This window comes from Lonchura striata, chromosome 16, assembly GCF_046129695.1.
Source record: "Lonchura striata isolate bLonStr1 chromosome 16, bLonStr1.mat, whole genome shotgun sequence".
Classification (NCBI taxonomy): Eukaryota; Metazoa; Chordata; class Aves; order Passeriformes; family Estrildidae; genus Lonchura; species Lonchura striata.
In genome coordinates this window covers 3,351,858-3,376,454 of record NC_134618.1, presented here as the reverse complement: position 1 = coordinate 3,376,454, position 24,597 = coordinate 3,351,858, and the positions used below count along the sequence as shown (strand labels likewise).

General features: G+C 47.8%; 1 protein-coding gene across 2 annotated transcripts in view; it reads left to right on the top strand.

Moving 5' to 3' along the window:
• XPO6 (exportin 6) overlaps positions 1 to 24,597 on the top strand; it is a 58,351-nt gene that overhangs the window by 20,322 nt on the left and 13,432 nt on the right. For both annotated transcript variants that reach the window (XM_077786796.1, XM_031506097.2), the window contains exons 4-14: positions 166 to 363; positions 2,817 to 2,976; positions 3,643 to 3,720; positions 9,524 to 9,977; positions 12,997 to 13,123; positions 14,162 to 14,271; positions 16,490 to 16,598; positions 17,939 to 18,031; positions 20,023 to 20,092; positions 22,162 to 22,321; positions 24,485 to 24,577. In XM_077786796.1, coding sequence (XP_077642922.1) covers positions 166 to 363; positions 2,817 to 2,976; positions 3,643 to 3,720; positions 9,524 to 9,977; positions 12,997 to 13,123; positions 14,162 to 14,271; positions 16,490 to 16,598; positions 17,939 to 18,031; positions 20,023 to 20,092; positions 22,162 to 22,321; positions 24,485 to 24,577 — 1,652 coding nt within the window. The remainder of the gene's footprint in view (positions 1 to 165; positions 364 to 2,816; positions 2,977 to 3,642; positions 3,721 to 9,523; positions 9,978 to 12,996; positions 13,124 to 14,161; positions 14,272 to 16,489; positions 16,599 to 17,938; positions 18,032 to 20,022; positions 20,093 to 22,161; positions 22,322 to 24,484; positions 24,578 to 24,597) is intronic.

Sequence of the window (24,597 nt, the reverse complement as noted above, 5' to 3'; positions counted from 1 at the left end):
GGGCTTGGAGCAGCTGGGACAGTGGAAGGTGTCCCTGCCATGGCAGCGGGTTGGAACAGGATGATTTTTATGGCCCCAACCCAAACCAGCCTGAGATTCCAGATTCTCTCAGTGTTTCTCTCACATCCAAGATGAGCTCATTTGGGATGTCCATTGCTTTTGCAGAACCTGATCAATAAGATGTGGCTGGGGGTCCCATCCCAGGACAAGATGGAGATCAGGAGCTGCCTGCCCAAGCTGCTGCTGGCTCACCACAAAACTCTGCCTTACTTCATCAGGAACAAGCTCTGCAAAGTCATCGTGGACATCGGCCGCCAGGACTGGCCCATGTTCTACCACGACTTCTTCACCAACATCCTGCAGGTGAGAGCTCTGCCCATGAATGGAGCCAGCTTTTCCCTTAGAAACAACTTTTTGTTTCCTCGAGGAGGGATTGCTTTGATGAAGATCAAAGAGTAAATGTTGCTTTGTAAATTCTTTTTTAATTTTATTGTAGCTCTCAACACTTTACATGTTATGCTTCTCTCCAGTGTTAAAAGTGTTTTGTGGAAGGAACAATACTGTGGCACAAGTATTCACTTTGAATTTTAAATATTATGGGCTAGTTCTTGAAAATACAAGGAGTATGGGTTGTTCTTTAAACAAAACAGAATATAATTATGGATGTGTCACTGATTTTCAGAAGGGCAGTTTTCTCAATGGGGCTGTTGCACATTTTTCATCCAACAACCAAGGACACCCCAAAATCTCTGGTACCTCATCAATAAGGTCATGGGATGGTGGGATCCCATCCTAATGGGATGTTGTTGGGGTGTTCAGGAGGGCTCCTGCAGGAAGGCTCAGCTGTGAGCTGATGACCCTGACTGAATCCATGTTATTAGCTGGAATGTTGGGTGTAACTTGGCATCCTTACAGGGAATCCTGAGCCTGGCTGCTGCTGGAGCATCACCAGGCTGGTGCAAACCTCTTTTTGTTGGATTATTTTGTCTCCAGTTCCCTTAAAATTGTTCCTAATTGGCTTAAAGAGGCTGAGTGTAAACTGAAGTGCTGCACTGGCTTTTTCTGCTGACATAATTACATGATTTGAATGCAGCAAAGCCCACAGCCAAGCCACAAGGCAGTTATTGAAATCTAAGTCCTTGAGTGGCAGGAGTTCATTTGTTAAGGCAAATGGATGTAGTATTAATTGCAAATTTTTTTTTTAAGTCCTGTCTTGGCTGCAGAGCTCATCACTGGCTTGTGTAATCACTTTTCTGATTATTCTGGAGTAGGACATGCTGCAGTTTTTGCCTCAGTTGTCAATTTGACAAGAAATACTTGGAGATAATGTTATCCATGTGGAGTTTTACCTGTTATTTCACCTGGATCTGAACTGAAAGGCAGCCTGAGCTCTCCTGGCCTTTCTAGCACTCTGGGGTTATCTTAAAGGATTGCAGAGCTCACTTGAGCAATCTATTTTCCCTTAAGCCTCTCCTTGTGAGCTCAGCAGTGGAGGGAAATGTTTCCATAAATTAATTTATGTGGCAGACACATTCCTAAAATGTTCAGAGAAAGTGGAAGAAAACCAGTAATGCTGAATTCCAGGGCCTCGACAGAAGGCAGAGCAGCACAGGAGCAGAATGATTTGCTGTTGGAATTGCAGATGAGCCCTGTCTCAGGACTTTTTTCTGAGATTATTTGCAGCATGTTCTTTGTTCTTCAGTGTTAAGTTGTATCCCAGTACTCTGAGTAGTCTCTAGACCTTTTACTGAACCACTGGAGGGGTGGAGAAGAAAGGTAAATTGGGATATTGTATTGTCATTATGAAAAGCCAGTCATGCTACATAAAGTACTGTTTCCTTAGAGGTGTAAAATTTGTTTAGCCTGACTGAGGTACTAGTGCCTGGTATTCCTAAAACTCCCTGGGTTTGTCAGAAAATATCCTGAGAGATGATTTTCGGTCCCTTCACAATTTACCAGTAAGTTGGGCGTTTCATTGAGTTCTTTGCCATCTACTCCTGTGTCTGGGACTTCCTTTTCAAAAGCCAAGATGAAGAGCTTTTAGATGGGCTATTTTCTCCTGAAATACTTCACCAAACTCTGTTTTTTTAGCAGTGTTAACTGAGCCTGGCCCTCCTTTGGAGGGTCGGGGGATCAGGAGCAAAGTCAGCCTGTATTATAGAATTATGGCTTCAAGGATTACTTGTAGCAACTGGGATTGGCTTTGGACTTTTTTCTCCCAGAGGGAGCAGTGCATAAATCACTTTGGATGTGTCTGGGCCACAGTGAAGAGCAGTGCTGTCCTTCAGCTGGAAACAAAGCTTTGTCCCACTTGAAGTCTTTAATAACCCTGGGGCTGATGAAGGCACAAGTCAGCTTTTTGCCCAGTCCCATTGCAGCACAGGGCAGAAGTTGCTCTTTTTGGGGGAAATGCAATTTCCAGTTTGAGATCCAGTGCAGGTGGAAGGGGAGATCAGATCCCTCGGGTGGCATCTGCTCCTGGCTGCAGCTCTGGGCCATGTGGGAAGGGGGAGATTTTTTGGGGACAGTGCTGGTGCTGGGCAGGGCATGCAGCAAGCAGAAGGGACAGGCTGTTCTGTGACCGTGCTGGGGCACACAATGTGTGCAATGACATTATGAAAGCTCTCCTAAAGCCCCGAGGATTCCCATGGGGCTCGAGCTGTTGCAACATCTGAGATTCATGTCTGGGGAAGTCAAACGTGTCTGTGGGAACTGGAGTGCCCTCAGTGCTGAAGCTGTTGTAAACTGTGAGTAGTGTTGCTAATCCCTGTCTGTCAGTGCATGTTGTCATCACACTGCTCTCCTGTGCTCCTCAGCTGATCCAGTCTCCCGTGACCACTCCCCTGGGGCTGATCATGCTGAAAACCACGTCGGAGGAGCTGGCGTGTCCCCGTGAGGACCTGAGCGTGGCCCGCAAGGAGGAGCTGCGCAAGCTGCTCCTGGAGCAGGTGCAGACAGTGCTGGGGCTGCTCACAGGTACGAGTCACACCTTGTGCCATGAGCTCTGTGTCCCCTCAGCACAGAGCTGCTCACAGGTACGAGCCACACCTTGTGCCATGAGCTCTGTGTCCCCTCAGCATAGAGCTGCTCACAGGTACGAGTCACACCTTGTGCCATGAGCTCTGTGTCCCCTCAGCATAGAGCTGCTCACAGGTACAAGTCACACCTTGTGCCATGAGCTCTGTGTCCCCTCAGCATAGAGCTGCTCACAGGTACGAGTCACACCTTGTGCCATGAGCTCTGTGTCCCCTCAGCATAGAGCTGTTCACAGGTACGAGTCACACCTTGTGCCATGAGCTCTGTGTCCCCTCAGCACCCAGAGGTGCTGCTGGCTGCCACTCCTGGGGCTCCGTGGAGCCCAGTGGTGATGATGCAGTGGCTTCTGCTGCACTGTGAGCAGCCAGTTCTGCCCTCCAGCACTTAATATGAACCAACCCATGTGGCAGAGCAGCTGCTGAGCTCCCTCCATGGAGAGGGATGGAGATTGTCTGCTCCTAGTGAGCCCAAAGCCATTATGAAGTGTTTCTGTCCCTCCCAAATCAGTCGAGGCGTGTTCTGCCGAAGTTCTCCTGCAGTCTGTGCTGTGTTTGTGGATCAATGTGTCTTTGAGAAGGCACTTCTGAAAGGTCTCTCTTTGGCCAGGTATTTTGGAGAGCATCTGGGATAAGCACAGTGCTACTGCTGCCACTCCACCACCATCCCCAACCTCAGGAGAAAGTGGTAAGGAAATGTGGGAAATGAATTTGTGGAGAATTTTTAAAGCTACAAGATGGGATTTCTGTGTACTTAAATCTGCAGTATCAGGCACAGATTCTTTCCTTTACTGTCTAACGTCTCCTAATAACCTTTTCCCAGAGCTTTTCACAGGCCAACAAATTCCTGATTGGAAAGAAAAACCCTACACAAAGAAACAAATTGCACTATAGGGACACCCCACTGCAAATGTCATTAAAATGTGCCCACAGAGCTGCTTGTTGTCCTCAGATGGCAGAAACCTCCCTGAAGTTTGAGTGCAAAATGCTCTAATGACAGTTAACATCATGGAATTGTTAAGGTTGGAAAAGCCCTCTAAAGTCATCAAGTCCAGCTGTTATTCCAGCACTGCCAAGGCCACCACTAGCCCATGTCCCCAGTTGCCACACATGTAAGGCCTTTAAATCCTCTCAGGGATGGTGACTCCACCACTGCCCTGGACAGCTGTGCCTGACCACCCTTCTATGAAAAAGTTTTCCCAATATCCAATCTGACCTTCCCCTGACCCAGCCTGAGGCCATTCCCTCTCATCCTGTCCCTGTCCCTGGGAGCAGAGCTCGACCCCCCCCGGCTGTCCCCTTCTGTCAGGAGTTGTGCAGAGCCACAAGGTCCCCCTGAGCCTCCTTTTCTCCAGGCTGAGCCCCTTCCCAGCTCCCTCAGCCCCTCCTGGTGCTCCAGCCCTTTCCTAGCTCTGTTCCATTCCCTGAACACGCTCCAGCCCCTCAGGGTTCTGAGTTACACAGGACTGGAGGTGCCTCAGCAGTGCCAGCACAGGGGACAGTCCCTGCCCTGGTCCTGCTGCCACCCCAGTGCTGGTCCAGACCAGGTGCCATTGCCCACCTGGGCACACTTTTCCACTGAGCAACTTTGCAGCCCCTCTGCCCACAGCCTGTGGCCTTGCATGGGGTTAGCATTGTCCCCTGAATTCCAGCTGTTGGCACATCAAAGCCACTGGAGCAAAACTGAATCCTACCTGGGAAAAGGAAAATAAAAGTAGCCAAGTCTCTGTGAGATGGCACTGGGTGCCCAGAGAAGCTGTGCCTGCTCCATCCCTGGAAGTGTCCAAGGCCAGGCTGGATGGGGCTTGGAGCAACCTAGGATACTGGAAGCTGTCCCTGTCCATGGCACTGGGTGGGTTTAAGGTCTCTTCCAAACCAAACTGTTTTGTAATTGTGAAAGTTTTTCTATCTTTTCCTGTTAGACTTCTGTGTGAGTGCTTATCTGATGTTAACCCGTTTACATCTCTACTTCTTGGTTACCTCCGAAATGGAGAACACATTTTTGTGTCCTTGGCACACATTTCCTTGTCCCTGGGACCTTGAACAGTTCCCTGGGAGCTGCAGATCACTTCCTTGTGGCCAGATTGCACCAGGCAGCTCCAGACTGCTGCCTCTGATAAGCTGCTGGCAGTGTTTTGCTTAGTGCTAAACCTTTCACAGTGAAGCTTGAGCAGCATTTTGAGTGCTCCTTTCCTGTAGAGGAGCTTAAGATATTTCTATATTTATATACAACCACAAACTTTAATGGGAAGAAATATTCCTTTAGTTTGGCAGGGGGAGAGTGGATTTTGCTGTAGCTGGGAAGAATTTGGACAGGAAATATTTACAGAAAAGATCAAAGCTTCTGGTGTCAATTATCAAGAATGGTGCTGGGGGAAGGGCACTGGTGGAACAAATTCTGGGCTGGCTCTTGTGGAAGCCTGGTGGAGATGTCCCTCAGTCCCCTGGGGCTTGTGCTGAGGCAGCTTTCATCCACCTGTGTGCTCACCTCGTGACTTGGGATCGTGTTTCCCAAACTGGAAGTTGGCTGCTCTTCTGTGCTGGGCTTTTCCTTTCTCCCCTCTCAGGGAAAACAAACAAACTTTTCACACAGTGTTTTTTCAGGAGACTTGCTAAGAACCAGGACCACACAAGCAGTGCCTTTAGAAGTTTCATTTTGCCTGTGCAAACTCGTTTGTGTGAAATGCTCTGTTTTATTTTTCTGTGCTGTGTTTTTGCTGCCTCCATGGTAAAATTAGTTGTGCTTCCACTTCTTGAAGTCACAGAATCAGTAAGGCTGGAAAATACTCTAAGATTGAGTCCAAGCATTAACCAGCACTGCTAGAGCCACTGCTAAACCATGTCCCCAAATGCCATAGGCACATGGCTTCTGGATACTTCAGAGATGATGATTCCACCACTTCTGAAAGGAGCACCAGGTGCTTCCCTCTGATCCACTGCTTGCTCATTTTGTGTTCCCTGAGACTCAGTTCCCTTGTACTGGTGACTCTTGGGTGTTTTCATTGTTTAAGTGAGGCCACCACCCTTTACTCTTTCCATTCAGGTGAGATTAAAGGTGTTCCAAGAGGCAAAACCAGCTCCTGAGTCCCCATAAATGTTTAATATCTTCCATCAGAGACCAAATCTCTTTAGGAACTTGGAAAACCTCTGCTTCCCGTTTTTCATTTGCACAGGGAAGTGGAGTGAAATGGTTACTTGCAAGTCTTGCATGGGTTTTAAATAGCACTTGAAGACAACATTAAGCTCATTTCTCATATCACTTAAGCAAAGCAACTCTGTTAATGTCCCAAGCTGGACAACATTTGAGTTATTGCCATGGTGTAGGATTTACTCAGCAAGAGTCTCAGCCTCCAAATGTTGTTTTTGCATGATTTATAGCTTTATAGCACATTTCCTGATGAGTCCCTTCCTCAGGAGTATTCAGTCACCTATGGCAAAATGAGTAGCAGGAGTATTTGTGGCTGCTCTCCTGCTGCAGAGCCAGTCCCTGGGAGTTTTCTTCTTTGGCATGAATGCAGCTGATGCTGTGAATTTGTCACCTGTTTGCAAAGACACTGAAAATCCCTGAACCTCAGAGCTTCAGTGATTTAACTGTGTGCAAAGCACTTGAACCAGCTGCTGTGAGTTACAGGAATGTAATTGAGAGTTTCTGGTGTGGCTGGATTAAAAGATGAGAATCTTTAATTCTCATTGATTTTTGTGAAGTTGGAGAATAACAGTAGTTGGAAGGGAATAGTTGGGTTGGAAGGGAGCTTAAAGATCATCCCTGCTGTGGGCAGGGACACCTTCCACTGTCCCAGGCTGCTCCAAGTGGCCTTGGGCACTGCCAGGGATCCAGGGGCAGCCACAGCTGCTCTGGGCACCCTGTGCCAGGGCCTCACACAATTCCATCCCATCCATGCCTGCCCTCTGGCAGTGGGAGCCATTCCCTGTGTCCTGTCCCTCCATCCCTTGTCCCCAGTCCCTCTCCAGCTCTCCTGGAGCCCCTTTAGGCCCTGGCAGGGCTCTGAGCTCTCCCTGGAGCTTCTCCTCTCCAGGGGAGCACCCCCAGCTCTCCCAGCCTGACCCAGAGCAGAGGGGCTCCAGCCCTTGGGGATCTCCCTGGGCTCCCCTGGACTCTCTCCAGCAGCTCCAGGTCCTGCTGCTGTTGGCCCCAGGGCTGGAGCAGCTCTGCAGGTGGGGTCTCACCTGAGGGGGCAGAGGGGCAGAATCCCCCTCCTGCTACCTATAGCAGGGCTCAGCCCAGCCCAGGGGGGTTTCTGGGTGCTCACAGCCAGGGCAGGTCCAGCTCTCATCCTCCAGCACCCCAAATCCTCCCCCAGGGCTGCTCTCAGTCTGTTCCCTGCCCAGCCTGGGTTTGTGTTTGGGATTGCCCCAGTCCTGGTGCACTTGGTCTGGTTGAGCTTCAGGTGTGTAAAAGCACAATATGAGCTGTGCAGATGTTCCAGGTGTGGATGTCCCCACAGAGGGGTTCAGTGCTAAGATTGAAGGGCAGGATTGTCGTGCTCAGCCAGAGCCACGTGATGCCTTCAGTTTCTGGAGCACAGGAGAAAGAAGCAATGATAAGGCTTGGCAGGGAATTATGAATTTAGTGATGTAAGACATCAATCTTGGTGAAAAATGATGACTAAGAAGGGCTGTGTTCATCCCTCAGACTCTTGTGTACATTGGAAGTAGCTCAGTAAATCATAGCTGTTCCTTCGGCACTGCTGGTGTGTCATGATGTTTCACTTCCATAAAAAAGTCACTCAGATTCTCTAAGAACTTCAGATTCTGTAGCCCAGCAAGTGCCAGATTTTTGAAGATGAAGAGGTACACAAGAAGAGAAGTGTGTTGAACAGCTTGGGGAAGGTGAAGAGTTTCGCAGCAGGTGGAAGCCTGGAGATTGTGGCAAAGGCAGCCTGGCTGGGGCTGGCCCTTGGGTTCTGAAAGCTTTTGAGGAAGCAAAGGCCACCAGGGCTAAGGGAGTCTCTGGGTTATTGGTGGCTTGGTTAGAGGTGGGAGGTGAAAGGTGAGTGCATGTGGTCCCTTCTTGCTGTGAGAGGGGAGTTCACCCTGGACTGGGCAGGATTAACTTCAGAGCTTCTCCACATCATTCTGCAGAGAATTCACAGCAGCAGCAGTCAGGAATAATTCCCTGCTGTGCTGCTCTGTGGAACTGATGATGCCTTAAGCAGCTGGAACAGAGGCTAAACAGTTAAGGGGAATAAAGAGGATATTTATTAGAAGAGCCTTTAAAGGCCACACCCTGGCAGTACCAGAACCACAGCCCAGATGGCTCCAAGATGGAAGCAAAAGAGGGCTTGGTCACAAGATCTCACATTTTTGTAAGTTTGGATCCATTAACACATTGGAGTTAATTGTCCAATTACAGCTTCAGCCCATGCAGTCCCATCCTTCCTGTTTTTCTCTCTTCAGCCCACGTTGTTTATGCTTCTGGGCCTGAGATCTGGATTGACTGTCCTTGATCCCCAGCTAGAGAAGGAATTGTTGTTTCTACCTGTTCTGTGAAGAGAGCTCACCATCCCCTTATATGAAACCCTAACCCACACACCTAAGCAGCACAAAATCAAAAACATAAAAAGCTAAAATCCAAGGTATCAGAACTAAGGCTCATCTGCATCTTGAGTGGTGGCTGCAGTTCTGGTCTTTCAGTACCAGTAGGTGCAGAGGAGCAATGAAGGTTTTGTAAAGGTGATGGAGGGGTTTGAGTGGCTTCCCTGTAAGTAACAACAGAAGTAAAATCTTCTTTCTGTCAAAGAAACTGAGCAGGAGCTGGGTTAGAAACCTACTTACACAAAGAAAGTGAAAGCAGGGATTATTTCTGTTCCCTGTTTGGGTAGAAAGTGAAAGTAGCAGCTGGCATGCCCCAAACAAAGCAGCTTCATGGTGAAGCTGTGGAACTCTGTCACGAGATATTGCAAATATTAACTTCCTGTGGCTGCAGTTGGAGAATGGAGGATGTAATGGAAGATAAATCCTGAGGCTGTGTCAAGTTTTTCAGATTCCACCTTTCTTGGGAAGCCTTTGTCATGTGGTTGGGAGCCTGGGGGATGTAGTCTGTGCCTGCCATGGCATTTGATCCCTGGGAAGAGGTGCTGGCCTGAATGAGCTTTTTGGTGTGACTGGGAACATAACCAGATGTCCCACAGGCCAGCAGAAGCCTCTGTGATATTCAGTGTAATGGGAATGTGCCATGCTTACATCAAGGATGCTCAGCCTTGCGGGGGAATAGAATTTTATAACAAATTCCTAAAATACACCCCATGGCATAGTATTTCCTGAAATACCACGAGAGCCCTGCCTGGTAAGGCCAGAAGGGTTGTGTGAGGCTGATTCTCAAGTACAGAAATCACCAGTTCTCTCAGCCAAATAATCTGCTGGATCACAGGATGTGCTGAGTTGGAAGGGATCCACAAGGGTGGTCAGAGTCCAGCCCTGGCTGGGCAGCTGGGGGTTCGTGCCCTGCCCGACACCCCTCTCTCCCCCAGGTGACCTCTTGAGTAGCCTCTTGCAGAGCCCCAGCGCGGCCAAACTGCTGAACCAGCCCATCCCCATCCTGGACACAGACAGCGAATACATCTGCTCCCTGGCCCTGGAGTGCCTGGCACACCTCTTCAGCTGGATCCCTTTGTCCACGAGCATCACCCCGTCCCTGCTCACCACCATCTTCCACTTTGCGCGCTTCGGCTGCGACACGCGCGCCCGCAAGATGTCCTCGGTCAACGGCAGCAGCCACAACGCGCTGCTGGGCCAGGAGCGGGGCCGGCTGGGCGTGCTGGCCATGGCCTGCATCAACGAACTCATGTCCAAGAACTGCGTGCCCATGGAGTTTGAGGAGTACCTGCTCCGCATGTTCCAGCAGACCTTCTACCTCCTGCAGAAGATCACCAAGGAGAACAACGCGCACACGGTCAAGAGCCGGCTCGAGGAGCTGGACGAGAGGTAGGAGCAGCTCGGGGCCTCGTGCTTCCTCTGAAGGAATGTGGGGTTTGGTTGGGGGTCCTGCATGGTGTGTCTGATGGCCTTTCTTTCAGAGCACTGAGCCAGGGCAGCCGGGCAGAGAGGTAGGTGTGCCCAGGTAAGGGCTCGCTGCTGGGGGAGCTGCTGGCCCAGGGTTGTGCTCCTTGCTGTCCCTTCCCTCCCCTGTTGCTGTTTGGCTGCAGGTCTGAGGTGGCACCAGAGCTGAAGCTGTTGTCACAGAGCACAGAAGAGGCTCAGTGAGGTAAAGGCATTGCAGTGTCCCCTGTGGTCACTATCTGCCACTCTGCCCACAGCACACAGAGTGGGGACACATCCTGTGAGTCATGACTTGGGAGAAAACAGCAGAAGCTTCCTACCCTTCACTGGGCCATGGCCACTTCTGATTCTTTTTTATTTTGCTTTTTAAATTTATTTTTAAACAGAACAAAACACAGCTTGGGGAGCTCTCTTCAGTGGTGAATGGCTCCACAAGCTTGGCTGGAGGCAGCAGGGAAGCAGCAGCACCTTGGGAAGCTGTGTATTCTTTTTCCAGGGTGTTACTGCCACCTCTTGTTCCCTAGGACAGCTCCACTCTCTTAGGTCACATATTCTTACTTGCAGGGGACAAAGTGAGGCTCCTCCTGCTGTTGTGTTGAGTGGCTAAGCCTGGGTGTGAGCAGGGTGGTGACTTGGTGCTGCCTCTTGTCACAGGGCTGCTGGCAGTGGCAGAGGGGTTGTAACTGTGTGAAAGTGCTGAGTATCTTACTATGCCACAAGAGTGGCAATAAATTTCCACTCAGGATAAAACATCTAGGAAAAAAGTTGTGGGTCCATTTGTACAGAGGACTTGCACATTTCTGCTGTAGAATTCTCATTTTCAGTATCCTTCGATAAAGGTGTAACTTTGGGGTGGTACATCCAGACTCACAGGGAACCAGGAGTTCTCCTCTGGATTTCAGAAAAGCTCTCCTGGAAACCCACAATCCCCTATTTAACTGTTCTTTCTTTTATGGACACTATCAGGCAGCCTTTGGGGCCAGCTTTCAGTGGAGGATGTGGAGCTGTGCTGGCCTGGGCAGAGGTGGTGTTCCCATTCCTTGACATTCCTTAGACCTGTTCTCCACAGACACTGCTGGTGTCTGGAGCTGGGAGAATCCCTTTATTCATTGCTAAGGTCTGAAATAGGGAAGGAACCAAGATTTTCTGGAGACTGAAAAAGTCCAGCTGGCTTCTGGGGGAGTGGAGCTTTCTTTTCTCCTTGTCTTCTCTGTGGAAAAGGCCATGAGGATTTTCCTGTTGTCACTTAAGGGCACAGCTGTACTTTTTGTGTCCAAAACTGAAGGACTTAGTGCCTGGAAGTGTCATCCTGGCTTGGATTAACAAAATCCTGAAGGAAAGGGGCACTGAAGAAACCCCCTTCAGTAGAGGGGTGTGCTCAGAATTTGCAGGCCCTGGAGTCCTTCCTTGCCTTCCTCTTGTGCTGCTGGTTATTTTTGTTCTCTTAAAAGTCAGTCTGAACACTTTGGAACTGCCAGACTAGTCCAGGAAAAAGAGTAGGTTCAAATTGCCTTTTGCTTTATGTGTGTTTGGCTTTGAAGATCCCAAAAGATAGGAAGTGGCTGGTAAGGATCCAGGCAATGGCTCAGTGGTTGGAGAAAGGGACTGGGGGGCAAGGGAGAATTTCACTGGTCTCAGGTCAGAGCTGTTTAGAAAATAAAAATTAAAAAGATGAAGATGTTTGAGTCTGGACTTTTTTTTTTTTTCCCCAGTTTTTATTTTGAAGTGTTTAATCTGTGCTCAGGTGTGCTCATTGATCTCCTGGCAAGTAGGCAGTATCAAATAAAGAAGGAACTTCATCTTTTTTGCATATTCAAAGCAAAGTGTGTGGTTTTGAAGGCTCACAACAACCCCCAGTGCTGCAGCTCTGTCAGCTGGCAGTGCTGCTGGTCGTGAGGGAGTGCTTGTTAGAAAGAGTGGGGATTCCCAGAAAAAAAAGCCCCAAATCCTGAGTTTACATCAGTACAGAACAGGCAGAGAGTAAAACCAGGCTGCTTATGCCTGTCTGAAACTGCTGAGCTCAACTGTTTCTTTAAAATACAAACTTGAAGTAGTTTCATGCATTTCAGAGCTCTGGGCATGAGGGAAGGCTGGCACTGCCTGTGTGGTGCTGCCATCCCTCCCGTGGCTGATGGAGTGTTTAACCCTCGCCGCACAGATGGATCTGGAGGTGGTTTTTACCCTGCTGGAGCTCGTGCTGTCAGGGTTGTTTGTTCCCCAATAAAAGCTCATCCCACTGGGGGCTTTGCCCTTTTTTCCCCAAGAACTCTCCCTGCTGCACTGAGGTGGTGCTCTTGCTGCAGTCCCTGAAGATTTGGTGGCAGACTCCTTTTGGGAACTGCACTTTGTACATCCCCTGAGGAGCCCCATGCTTTGCAGGAAGATTTCTCTTTTATTTCCCAATTCAGGCCCAAGCCTGGGCTCAGCTCAGAAACTCTTGGATGGCTGATCTCCACTGCAGGAGGGATTTTCCTTTCCAGCTCTCAGCTCCCTGGCTCTCCCACCCCTCCTGTAAATGTAACCCCTCTGTTGCTGATTCCTGCATTAACTTCCTGCTTCCAGCTGAATTCCTCAGGGGTGCGGTTCATTTCACTAATCCTGTCTCCATCAGTACAACGACCTTTGCTATCAAATTATTTCTGCAGGGTGGAGGGGGTTGTGTTCATTTGCAGGCCTGGTTGAACTCAGTATTTATCTGAATATTAAAGTTGCTTTTGACTAGATTGTCTTTTCTGCTGTTTCAGGTGTTAATGGAGTGAAGGGTTGCCCATCCTGTAGGTAATTGTTGCAGGGCTTTATATTTTAATTGTTCTACTGATGCTTAATTGTAACTTTGCTTTGAATGAGAAGATTTTGAGTGGCTTTTACCACTATTTCAATGCAATTGCTTTCCCTTGGGGCACCTTTGCTGTTTTTTCTCAGTGCTTTCTCCTTTCCCTTGTAGCTACATTGAGAAGTTCACAGATTTCCTCCGACTCTTTGTGAGCGTCCACCTGCGAAGGATCGAATCCTACTCCCAGTTCCCTGTGGTTGAATTCCTGGCCCTGTTGTTCAAATACACTTTTCATCAGGTACAGCCCCACATCCTCGTTTTTCCCAATCTGTTCTGTTGTCCAGGGTCACCTTGTTTGCCCCAGTCAGCCCAAAAAAAGAGCATTTAACTGGTCTTACTGGCACTTCCCAGTGGTGCTGGGCACTCGGAAATGGCTTCATGTGCTCTTGGATTTAGAGGTCACAGGTGGTCAACCTGCAACAACAATTTGTATGATGTCTAACTTTGCTTCTGCTTTAATTATTTTCTAATCTTTGGAATGGACAATGTGTGGAAAAGTCTCTCAGATTTGCTTGGTTTGTGTTTGGGGATTTTGTTATTTGTCCTCAATCTGTGGCTTTCTTGTAGCTTTTAGTTTTTGTACTAAAAACTCCCAAGCCTTGTGGCTTTAGGTTGGTTTTACCTTGCTGTAGAAGCTGTCAGTGCAACTCAGCCCCATTTGCACAGGAGCAATGACAAGGAAACACAGCTTCATAATATCACAGAATCATGGAATAATTTGGGTTGGAAGGGATCTTAAAGCCCATCCAGTCCCACCCCTGCCATGGACAGGGACACCTCCCACTGTCCCAGGCTGCTCCAAGCCCCATCCATGGGGCTTGGACACTGCCAGGGATCCAGGGGCAGCCACAGCTGCTCTGGGCACCCTGTGCCAGGGCCTGCCCACCCTCCCAGGGAACAATTCCTTCCCAATATCCCATCCATCCCTGCCCTCTGGCAGTGGGAGCCATTCCCTGTGTCCTGTCCCTCCATCCCTTGTCCCCAGTCCCTCTCCAGCTCTCCTGGAGCCCCTTTAGGACCTGGAATGCTGAAAACTGGTGTAGCAAGCCATGCTTAGGGTTAACACTGAGACCAGCCTTGTCATTCCTGGGTTCCTGCCCTTGTACAAAAGCTCTTGTTCATCTTTTGACAGCTCTCCAGTGACATCCTAGAAGTGTTTCAGTAAAGCAAGAAGCTCTTCCCATAGACTGAAGTGGATGTTAACTCCTGTTTTCACTGTGTGAAATACATCTTGCCATAGCTTGTGGTACTCATTGGGAATTTTGGTGTCTTTCAGCCTACACATGAAGGTTACTTTTCTTGCTTGGATATCTGGACACTCTTCTTGGACTATCTGACCAGCAAAATCAAAAGTCGCCTGGCAGACAAGGAAGCAGTGCTCAACAGGTGAGGGCTGGGGGCTGCCAGGGTGGGACAGCCTGGAATCATGGCATGGCTTGGGGTGAGGGAACTTAAAACTCATCCCATTCCACCCCTTCTACTATCCCAGGCTGCTCCAAGCCCTGTCCAACCTGGCCTTGGGCACTGCCAGGGATCCAGGGGCAGCCTCAGTGCTCTGGGCACCCTGTGCCAGGGCCTGCCCACCCTCCCAGGGAAGGACTTTTTCCTACAGCAGGAAAAAGCCTTTGTGGTCAGCATGGAAGAGCTGTGAGAAATAAGCTACTGCTTACAGCAGCCTCCTATGTGGTTGAGTCCTCTCTTTTTCTAAAATCATGAAGTATAAAAAGCATAAACCTCAGTGTCTCACACTCATTCACAAGAACTCAGGCTGAGCAGGTTTGGGTAGATAAACTGTCACTTACATATGTTGTGTGTGAGCCTTGCAGGCAGAGGAAGGAAGCTTTGTAGTCTAAAATAGAACTGGAGCACATTTTAGCACAAATTAAAGGAGGAAACTACAACACAAGTTGCTTTCTTAGTGTTCACACAACTCATACAACTAATTAAATAATTAGGAAATAAATTTTATTTAATTAGGATTTTAAATTTCCTCTTTAAATAGAGGATGTGTTTCTGTGAAATACAGATGATACTGGAACTCAAAAGCTGCACTTGCTTACTACTCTGTGCATTAGTTACAACAGTGGTTGGCAGCTCTTTGGCAGATGCTGACCTTGAAAGGGGGTGAGTTTTGTTTGAGAAGAGTCTCTTTGCTGCCACTTTAAAAATCTCATGAATATCCTGGTGAGTTGTTTGGCTTTTGGGATTTAAAAGCACCATGGTTTATTCCATGTTTAGTTCTGCTGAGTGCAGAAGGAAGATTCTTTCCCTTGAGCACCCTGAATAGCAGCAGTTGGTTTTTTAAAGCCAGCCTGGCATCATAACCACGAGGAAAAGTGGAACTACTGTAGAGCAGACAGGTCTTCCTTTCAGCATGGGAACTGTGGGGTTTGAATTTCTCAAGAAGTAGATTTGGGTTGGAAATTCATGGTTTGCTCCTAACGCGCGTGTCATGCATGTTGTCTTGGTGTCACTCAGATTGTGATGGAGAAAATTGTAACAAAAAGCTGTCTCTGGGTCTGTCAGACTACAAAATCCTAAATAAAGCTTGTGAGTGGTTGGGGCTGTGCTGTTTGTCCTCAGTGGCAGCTCTGACTTCGCAATGTCCCTGCACACCCTGAGCCGTGGGAACCCTGAGCTGGGCGGTCTGGGAGTGGTGACAACACAGGGGCACAGGGGACATTTCCTGTCTTGTGCTTCAGAAACTTTGCATTTTGTACACTTTCACCACTGGAGAAGTTGCCAAATCCAAGGTTACATCACCTTGCCCAGAGCTTGCAGCTGCCTGGCTGGTGGCACAGCTGACTGGCACATCTGACACTTGGCTTGCGTCATGCTCTGCGTCTGTTACTCTTTTTTAATGCCTTTTTTTCCAGCCTGATGTTCGCTAGAAAAAACAGGATTTTTTAATGAGACCCCAGCTGTTTTGAGAAGGAGGTTTTTCAAGGAAAAATCAGACTAACCCTGCTTGAAATCCCTGAAGTTTGGTGTTGTGGCACCAGGAGTGGCTGTGTGCTCTGCTGAGTTTGCAGCTGGGCATTATTTCTGCTGGCTCTCCGGTGTGCTCTGGAGCAGCTCCCTGGCTCCCAGAGGTGCAGGGACATTTCAGTGACATGTTAGTGCAAACAGAAAAGGGGCTGGCTTTGTTTCAGGGGAGAAGGGCCTGAATTTCAGTGTGGGGAAGGAGACAGCAGCTCAGACAGGCTCGAGGTCCCACCTGAGGCAGCAACAACTGCTCTGGTTCCTCTGTTCCTCGTTCAGTGCCCAGAGCAGAGCAGCAGAGGCTGCTGAGGACAGCCCAGGCTGCAAGAGGCTCTTGGTGCCCCTTCTTTGTGGACACCTGGTGTTGTTCCTGGCAAGCTGCTCCTGCTTTTCCTGTTTTGAACTCTGGGGCCGTTTCTATTGCTGGCAGTCCTCTCTTTCCCTTCCAGAGGCAGAGGGATATTGGGTATTGCCAAGGCTGTTTCCTTACAGGTACCTTGTGACCTGAAATGAGCTGAATACCTTGAATCCCAGGAGCTGCTTGGTGCAACTGTTCTGTTTTAGATTTCCTTTGCTGGAAGGGTTTTACCCAGCTCTGTGTGTGTCTCCCTGGTGGTTGCAGGTACGAAGATGCCTTGGTTCTGCTGCTGACAGAGGTGTTGAACCGGATCCAGTTCAGGTATAACCAGGCACAGCTGGAGGAGCTGGATGACGAGACCCTGGATGATGATGTAAGCTGGACAGGACAGGGTCACCTCTGAGCCCCTGCACTGCTGCCACCTGCAGTGGCTTTTCCAGAGCTTGCACTTGGGAGTATGGGCTAAACAGCTGCTTCTCCCCTCCCTTCTGTGTGGGGTTTGAGCTGTAAAACAGCTTCAGATGCTTTTCACCAAAAGTCACACTGGAGATGTAACCTTTGGGTTTAATTTGGTTGTTACTGGAGGGAAAATTTAGATCCTTGTGTTCTGATTGTCAGAGGTGTTAGATGTCCATGTCTAAACACCTTTGGAATTTAAAGTGTTTAATTAGTTTAGAATTAATTCGCTGGACACTTGGGAATTTAAATGTTAAGATATCTCTGAAGCAAAAGCCTGAAGCTGTGTCTTGTTGATGCTTGTGTTTAAGCTTATTTCTCCTAAATTGGTGTTGATAAAAATCACCTTGAAGCTGATAAATGTCAAAATGGAGTAGGTGGCCAAAATGGGTGGGGCCAGAGCCCTGGGAGGGCAGGTCAGCTGTCACAGGAGGGTAGGCAAAGGAGCAGAGGGAATTTCATCATGGATGGGATCAGACAGAAGTTTAAATTCTGGGGGGATGAGGGCTGGTCACATCACTGCTTGTGAGCCTGACAGCAGCACCATTTCATAAGCAAAATAAATTATTTTCTTGATTCATTTGCCACTTGTGTCATCTGGATCTGTCATACCCCTGTAAAGACCATGTTGCTGTTTGGATGCCTTTCCATGGTGATAATAATGTCACAAATAAGGATATAAATTATCTAGAGCAGTCCTGATGATGTTGTCCTTATGCTTCCAAAATAGGGTGGCAAATGATGATACTTGCAAGACTTCAAGCTTTTGGTGTAAAACTTGAAAATATTTAGTTCCTTATTTAATGACCAAATGAAGTCAGGACATGTTGCTATTGATTCTATTATTTATGTTGCTGTGTGTGTTTCTTGTTCCATTTTTACCTTCTCATATTAATGGCAGGTTTGAGCTATGATGGTACGAGTCAGCTTCTTTCTCAGTCGGCTGTGTAGCTGAGCATGGAAAGATCCTAACTGTTAAAATAATTGTTTAATTCACCTTTTAATTTAATTATTTCATTCACCTAAGTTCTTGTCACTCTTTCCCCTCCCTTCTCCTGCACTGTCCCCCTGGTTTCATCAATTCTGTATGAAAATAGAATGAATTCTAACATAAAAATAAGTTCCAGTGGAATGTGCAAGTTGCATTTCTCCACGGTGTTGTTTTGGAGGGGTTTGTCCCTCCTGTCCCTCCCTTCCCAGAGAGCTTTTGGGGCACGGGGAAGGGCAGTGCTGACCCCAGTGTCCTTTTGTGTGCAGCAGCAAACGGAGTGGCAGCGGTACTTGCGCCAGAGCTTGGAAGTGGTGGCCAAAGTCATGGAGCTGCTGCCAACCCACGCCTTCTCCACACTGGTAAGTCCTGCCCCAGGCCAGAGTGCCACCACCTGCAACCAGCACCAACTGCTGTCGATTTTTTTTTTTTTTTTTTTTTTTTGGCAGATGCCTTAGTGCCAAAAAAAAAAGTAGGGAAATTTGGGGTTGGATGCTAAACTTGGCAAGGAGAGATTAGAAATTGAAAAGAAAAAATTGTTTCTTTGGCTTTGTTGCATTTCTTGGTGTGTTTTGAAGAGAGTGGTTCAGTGTCCAAGTCTAGTTTGGTGGACACTCTAGAAATTCTCACCTCTCAAAGTGTAAACATTTGGCAGCAGCCCCTCCAGGCTGTTTATCTTGGCCTTTATCTCAGAAGCAGGGCTGTGAATTGGGCAGATAAGTGTCACTATTAGGGAGATTTAAAGAGAATGGAATTTTTATTTTAATTAAAGTCTAGATAAAAATGCTGGAGAGAGGCCTTGGACTATTGGGAAGCAGATCTGATCTGGACAAGTGCTTCTCTTCAGCTGCTGTCACTAACTTTGGTGGAGTAAAAGTTGTCTGGGCTTGTAGCATCCTAACAATTCTGAGGAGGAGATCTTGAGGATGGAAGTGTGGCTCAGAAATCAGAGCAGTCCGGGTGGGGTTTTGCTGGGTGAGGAGAAAGAGAAATAACTGCAGTGGGATCTCAGCAAATGCATTAATCCTCCTGGGAACACTGCACACCTCGACCTGTGAACTGTATTCCCAAGAAGCAGAGGCAGAAGGTGCCTGAGCTGAAGTGCCTTTGCAGTTGCTGTTGTTCTTGAAGCAGGGAAGCAGAAGCCTGTCACTAGGAGGAGGAACAAAGCAGAGGCTGCTGTGCAGCTTTGGTGTGAGCACCAAGGTGCAGAGCAGCGTTTCAGGGAGCAGATGGATCAGATGGAGCAGAGCATGTGGCTTCCTTGGAGTAACACATTCACATGAGGAAGGCTCTGTGGTGTTTAAAACTCCCCTCAGGCAGTTACGCAAAGACACTCCACTGTTAATTAGGCACAGCAGGTTGGAAGCCTGGGGAGTGTTTTCCTGAGCCCTGCATTTCGTTCTGGTGGACTGGGCAATGTGGGAGCCTCTCCAGCAGTTCCCAGTGCTCTTCCCAGTGGCTGCAGGGCTGGTGAGTGCAGTGGTTAGTTTAGGGCTTTTAGCAGTGGCAACTAAAGCAGTGGACAGCAGCTGCCATGACTCCATCCCATGCTGGGAAAGGAAAGGCTGCAGCTCCTTCTGCTGATGGGCGAGAGAACTTCCATCAAACCAACCACCAGCTTTAACCATTTCCCCCAACAGAAATTAAATAGAGCTGTGCCAGGCTGAAGGGGTTGAGAAAGATTCTTCAGCTGAAGCATGAGCAGGACCTGGCATAGTTTGCTGTCAGTGCTGAGTGATGGAGCTGGGCTGTCACCCTGCTCCCACACTGCAGTGCATGAGCACTGTGGTGTTTATTCCTTTGGCTGTTTTCCCCATGGAATTTCACTGCTGCAGCCTACAGCTTGCTGGCAGAGTGCTGCACTACTCCCTTCTGTACCCTGGTAGAGGCACTGAACTCAACTTTCTGGTGGCATCATATTTTGGGATATTTTTAAGGATCACCTTTTGAGAAGGGGATTCTTGCAGGTGAGGTGGGTGAGCACAGACCTCATGCACTTCAGACTCTGCCACTCCTCTGCTCCTTGGCCTGGGTTGTGCCTCCAGCTGTGTATTCCTGGTGCTGTGCCCTCACTTCCACTGTCAGACATTTCTCTTGTCAGGCTGATTGCTGGGGTTAGAGGCAAAGGAGAGGTGCCTTCAGGGAGTGATCTTTGTTTTCCTGACAGCTGTCAGGACCTGGGAAGTTGTGGGATGCAAGATCAGCCCGGAGCCCATCCTGCCCTTCTTCCAAATGTCTGTTTGAAGGCACTGGGGAGAAATGAGAGCACTCTGCTCTGGCAGAGCAGTCAGTCATTGGGTGTTACTGTCTGCCAAGCCCCAGGGTCACAATCAATTCTTCTCTCTTCCAGTTTCCCGTTCTGCAGGATAACCTGGAAGTGTATCTGGGGCTCCAGCAGTTCGTGGTCACTTCAGGAACAGGTAATAACCACCCTCTAACACTGTGCTCTTCCCTCTTTCATAATTGCAGAACCACTCTAGAACTGCTTTGGTGGTGTTTTTTCTATGTTCAGTTGATCCAAACCTGTGTGGTGTCCCATGGCTCACTAGTTAAATTCCAGCAGCAGATAGAAATCTCATAATATGATTTCTTATTATTGGCTTGATACTTCCCTTGTTCTGGCATTTGAAATGAAGGTACCAGAGGTGTTAAGAGCAGGTGTGCAGCACCAAATACTACAGCTCCTTCCTGAGAAACAAGGGAAGCAGCAGCAGTGAGATCTGCCTGAGGGGAGGCTGTAATTTAAGGTAATACTGAAATTCCCTGGTGTGACCAGGAAAGGAATCTGTCACATCTCCAATACTGCTGGACATGGCAGAATGGTGACTGTTGTATAGCCAGTTCTAGAAAAAATATTCCCAGTTTTAGGATCATTTTAGCCCTAGGATAAGCAAAGTGTAGGGGTTTAGTGCTGTGACACCAACCTGTGCTAGAAGCTGTCCTGGGGTCTGGATCAGCTGCAACAGCTCAGATGCAGCTCTGGATTGAGCTGTGGTGGCACAAAATCCCAGAATGGGTCTGGGAGGGACCAGAGTGAGCCTCTGATCCAACTTCTCTGCTCATCCCAGAGCATGTGGCACAGGATCATGAGTTTGTGTTGATGGCACAAAAAGGAGAGGTTGCTGCTGAAAGCTTGATCTGAGAATAAATACAGGCAGTGAAAAGAAAATCTGTTTTTCTTCAAAAGATGGCATTGCAGAACATATTTGCTTTTTTAGTAGAAGCTCTAGAATGTTTGAGCCCAGGTGTCCACACCTGAGCAGCAGGAGGATTGTGTGGGGCTGGGAAATCTCATTAGTGGATTGTTTCTGGTACCTGAGAAACATGGAAGTGCACAACACACCTCACATCAGAAGTTAAGTCATTAATTCTCTATCCTAAATCTGCTGTTGGATCACTGAAACTGCAGCCAGCAGAGGGAGTGTGGAAAACCACCTTCTCCAGGTGGAAAACCACCTTCTGCATGTGGAAAACCACCTTCTCCAGAGCTTAGGAGTGCTCCTGATGGCAGCAGAAAACAGAAAGGCTCCTGTTTGTGTAGGAGTTAACACTGAAAAAGGCCAATCACTTGGTTTTTAAAATTTTAATAAAATGGTTGTTAAAATAGTAATACAATTAGAGTAATAAAATTTAGAGTTAGGACAATTACAAGACAACAAAAAGCAAAGAATTAACAGATGTCCGGTACTCTCGGACACTAAGTCATGAAAAGCATCCCTTGTGAACATAGGAATAACCTTAAAAGCAACAGCCTGTTACATATTCATATACGTCATACATGATGCATAAATTCCTTGCAAATTAAGAGCTTTTCTGGTTTTTACCAACTTCTTCCCCTTAATCCTGGTGGTTCCTTAAAGATGGAGAGAAGGTGGAAGGATGTTTGTCTTTTCTGATAAGGAGGCTGTAACTATGGGCCCCAGACACTGCCATCTCTGTGTGAAGAGTTTCTTGATTATCTCATCTCTTACTTGAGCTAGTAAAAAAATCCTACATTGCAGAGTTTCTATTTAAAATTATGTTGTAACCTAAAACTATATTTAACACATTACTTAAGATAATACAGCATAACTTTCTAACATTACACACATAATATTCATTGTAATATTTGTGAAAAGCCAATCGTAAAATATGCATTTTTCACAACACCATACAGAAGGAAATAAAGGTGTAAAAGGCTGAAAGTAGTTTACATCTTTATCAGCCCTTGAAGTGCTGTCAGAAGAGCTGAGCTTCCTTTCCAAGCTCGAGTGCTGCAGTGCCTTGTCCAGCGCTGCCATCTGACCTGTGACTTAGTGCCAAGCCAGTTTCACAGTGGAATCACAACAAACTTGACATTTCCTGTCACTTTGTCACCAGCTTTCCCATCCCAAGTGCTTCAGGGATCAATCACAGAGCAGTGAGGCTCTCCCCTTGCCCGGGCAGGCATTTCCATCTCTGGGGGCAGCTATTAGAGAAACTCTGCTTTGTGGCTGGGGTGTCCCTGCAGGTCACAGGCTGAACATCACGGCAGAGAACGACTGCAGGAGGCTGCACTGCTCGCTGCGGGACCTGAGCTCGCTGCTGCAGGCCGTGGGCCGCCTGGCCGAGTACTTCACCGGGGACGTGTTCGCCGCCAGGTTCAACGACGCGCTCACCGTGGTGGAGAGGTGGGTGCAGCTCACTTCCCTTTGATCCAAGGGATGGCACCAGCATTAATGCTTTTTCTCTTCAAGCCAGGTTTTATAATCTCTCAGAGATAAGTGTTTATACCCTTGATAGCTCAGCTACCTCAGGTGGCATCAAAGAAGTAGGATGGCTCCCGTGAAATGTTGGAAATAAAGTTTTAATAAAAGGCGAAATAAATAAGCTCTTTACAGAGAAAAACCGAGCCAGAGCAAGAGGTTCTCACTCCTGCTAAAACACTTCAAAATTTACTTTTGTTCTCTTCTTTTTCTAGTGAATTGCTTGGGCAGGACTTTTTGGCTTCTGTCCAATTAGCTATCCTTAAGTTCGAGGTGAAGTCTCCAAGGTCCTATGAGGTGTCTTTTAAACAAATTGAGGAGAGAAACTTCTGGGCTTTTTTCCTTTTTAAGGAGACAAAGGGTAACTTGTTTACTCAACAGGGAGCACATTGCTACACACATCAGACTAAGAAGGGTTTATTGCTTAGGTAACACCAGTCTCAAAGGCCATGAGATTTAGAAGATAGCAAGCAGTTGGGCATAGTCTAAGATGGTCACAAATTCTTTGTTGCAAAACAGTATATAACTTTCTAATCCAAGGGACTGTCACCACACAGTATGTTTTGCTTTTCTGACCTGTCACCTTCACTTCTTCCTACTGCAATCTGGATATTTTTGCCCAAGAAGGTCTTATCACATGTATACATGTATGTCTCTATTACAATATCTAAACTCTTAGCTTATTCTATACAATCACAATTTAAGGGAAAACATGGTTGTGCTGAGAAGGGAAAATGTCCCTTAAATGTCCCTTACTCCATTACTACACTATAAAACCCTTCATCACCTTATCTAATACAGGTTCTTACTTACTTAAGGCATGTTCTTACAGCTATAGAAACATAATATTATTATTTCTCTGTTCAGTGTTTGTCTACCTTGCTTTCACATCAATCTAGGCTTCTTCTAAGGCTGTAAATCAAACCCTCTTAAGTCTGTGAAGATTTCTATCTCTCTGATTCCCACATACAGCCACTGCCACTCTGCAGGCACAGAGACAAACAGGGCTTCTTTCTGCCTCCCCCTGGCCTGAGGAGATGGAGGTGTAAGGAATTGGATGGGCAGAATGTGAATTGTAAAGAGTGTGCTGGGCTGAGCTCCCAGTGTGGGCAGCAGGGGTTGGGGTTCTGCCCCTCTGCTCAGGTGAGACCCCACCTGCAGAGCTGCCTCCAGCCCTGGGGCCCAGCACAGGAAGGATGTGGAGCTGCTGGACAGAGTGCAGAGGCTGAGTCCTGTAGCCAGGCTGCAAGAATTGGGATTGGTTCAGCCTGGAAAAGAAACAGCTCAGGGCTGACCTGATTACCCCTCCTGAAGGAGCCATCTGGAAAAATGGAGAGAGACCATTTACAAGGGCCTGGAGTGCCAAGACAAGGCTTCCCACTGCCAGAGGGCAGGGATGGATGGGATATTGGGAAGGAATTGTTCCCTGGCAGGGTGGGCAGGCCCTGGCACAGGGTGCCCAGAACAGCTGTGGCTGCCCCTGGATCCCTGGAAGACCAGGTTGGACAGGTCTTGGAGCAGCCTGGGATAATGGAAGGTGGCCCTGCCTATGGCAGGGGATGGAATAATGTAAACTCAGTCACTTGAAAACATTGAGGAACTTGTGTTCCAGCACCTGCATTTGAGAGGCAATTAAATGACACGTAGACTTTGATTAGAATTGTGTCTTTCTAAACTAAATCACCGGAACTCCTTTGATGGTTGGACTTTGTGATCCTCAAGGTCTTTTCCAATCTTGATGATTCCATGATTCTTCTCCTAAATGAAAAGACCTGTGAAAGCTGAAGGGGCAGACATTTTATTTTTCCTTGCCAAGATACTTAGTGAGCACATACATAGTTACAAATGGCAGAATTTCAGGCTTTTACACAGGTTTTGTGTTTTCATTTCTGTGCAGGAGCATCCGACTTGTTCCATTTTACCCCAAACAGTGCAGTAGGCTGTGGATTATTTTAAGCTAAATGGTGAAAATCCCATCTGTGTATTAGCTAAATATTGACCCAGACTGGGAAGAGCTGCACTAGCTCATGTGCCGGAGCAGATTTGTACATTCCCTTTGCACTGCCACGTGTGTGTTTGCACCTCCAGGCTGGTGAAAGTGACGTTGTATGGATCCCAAATCAAGCTGTACAACATCGAAACCGCCGTTCCCTCCGTGCTGAAACCTGACCTCATCGATGTGTGAGTGTGGGCTGCACCCA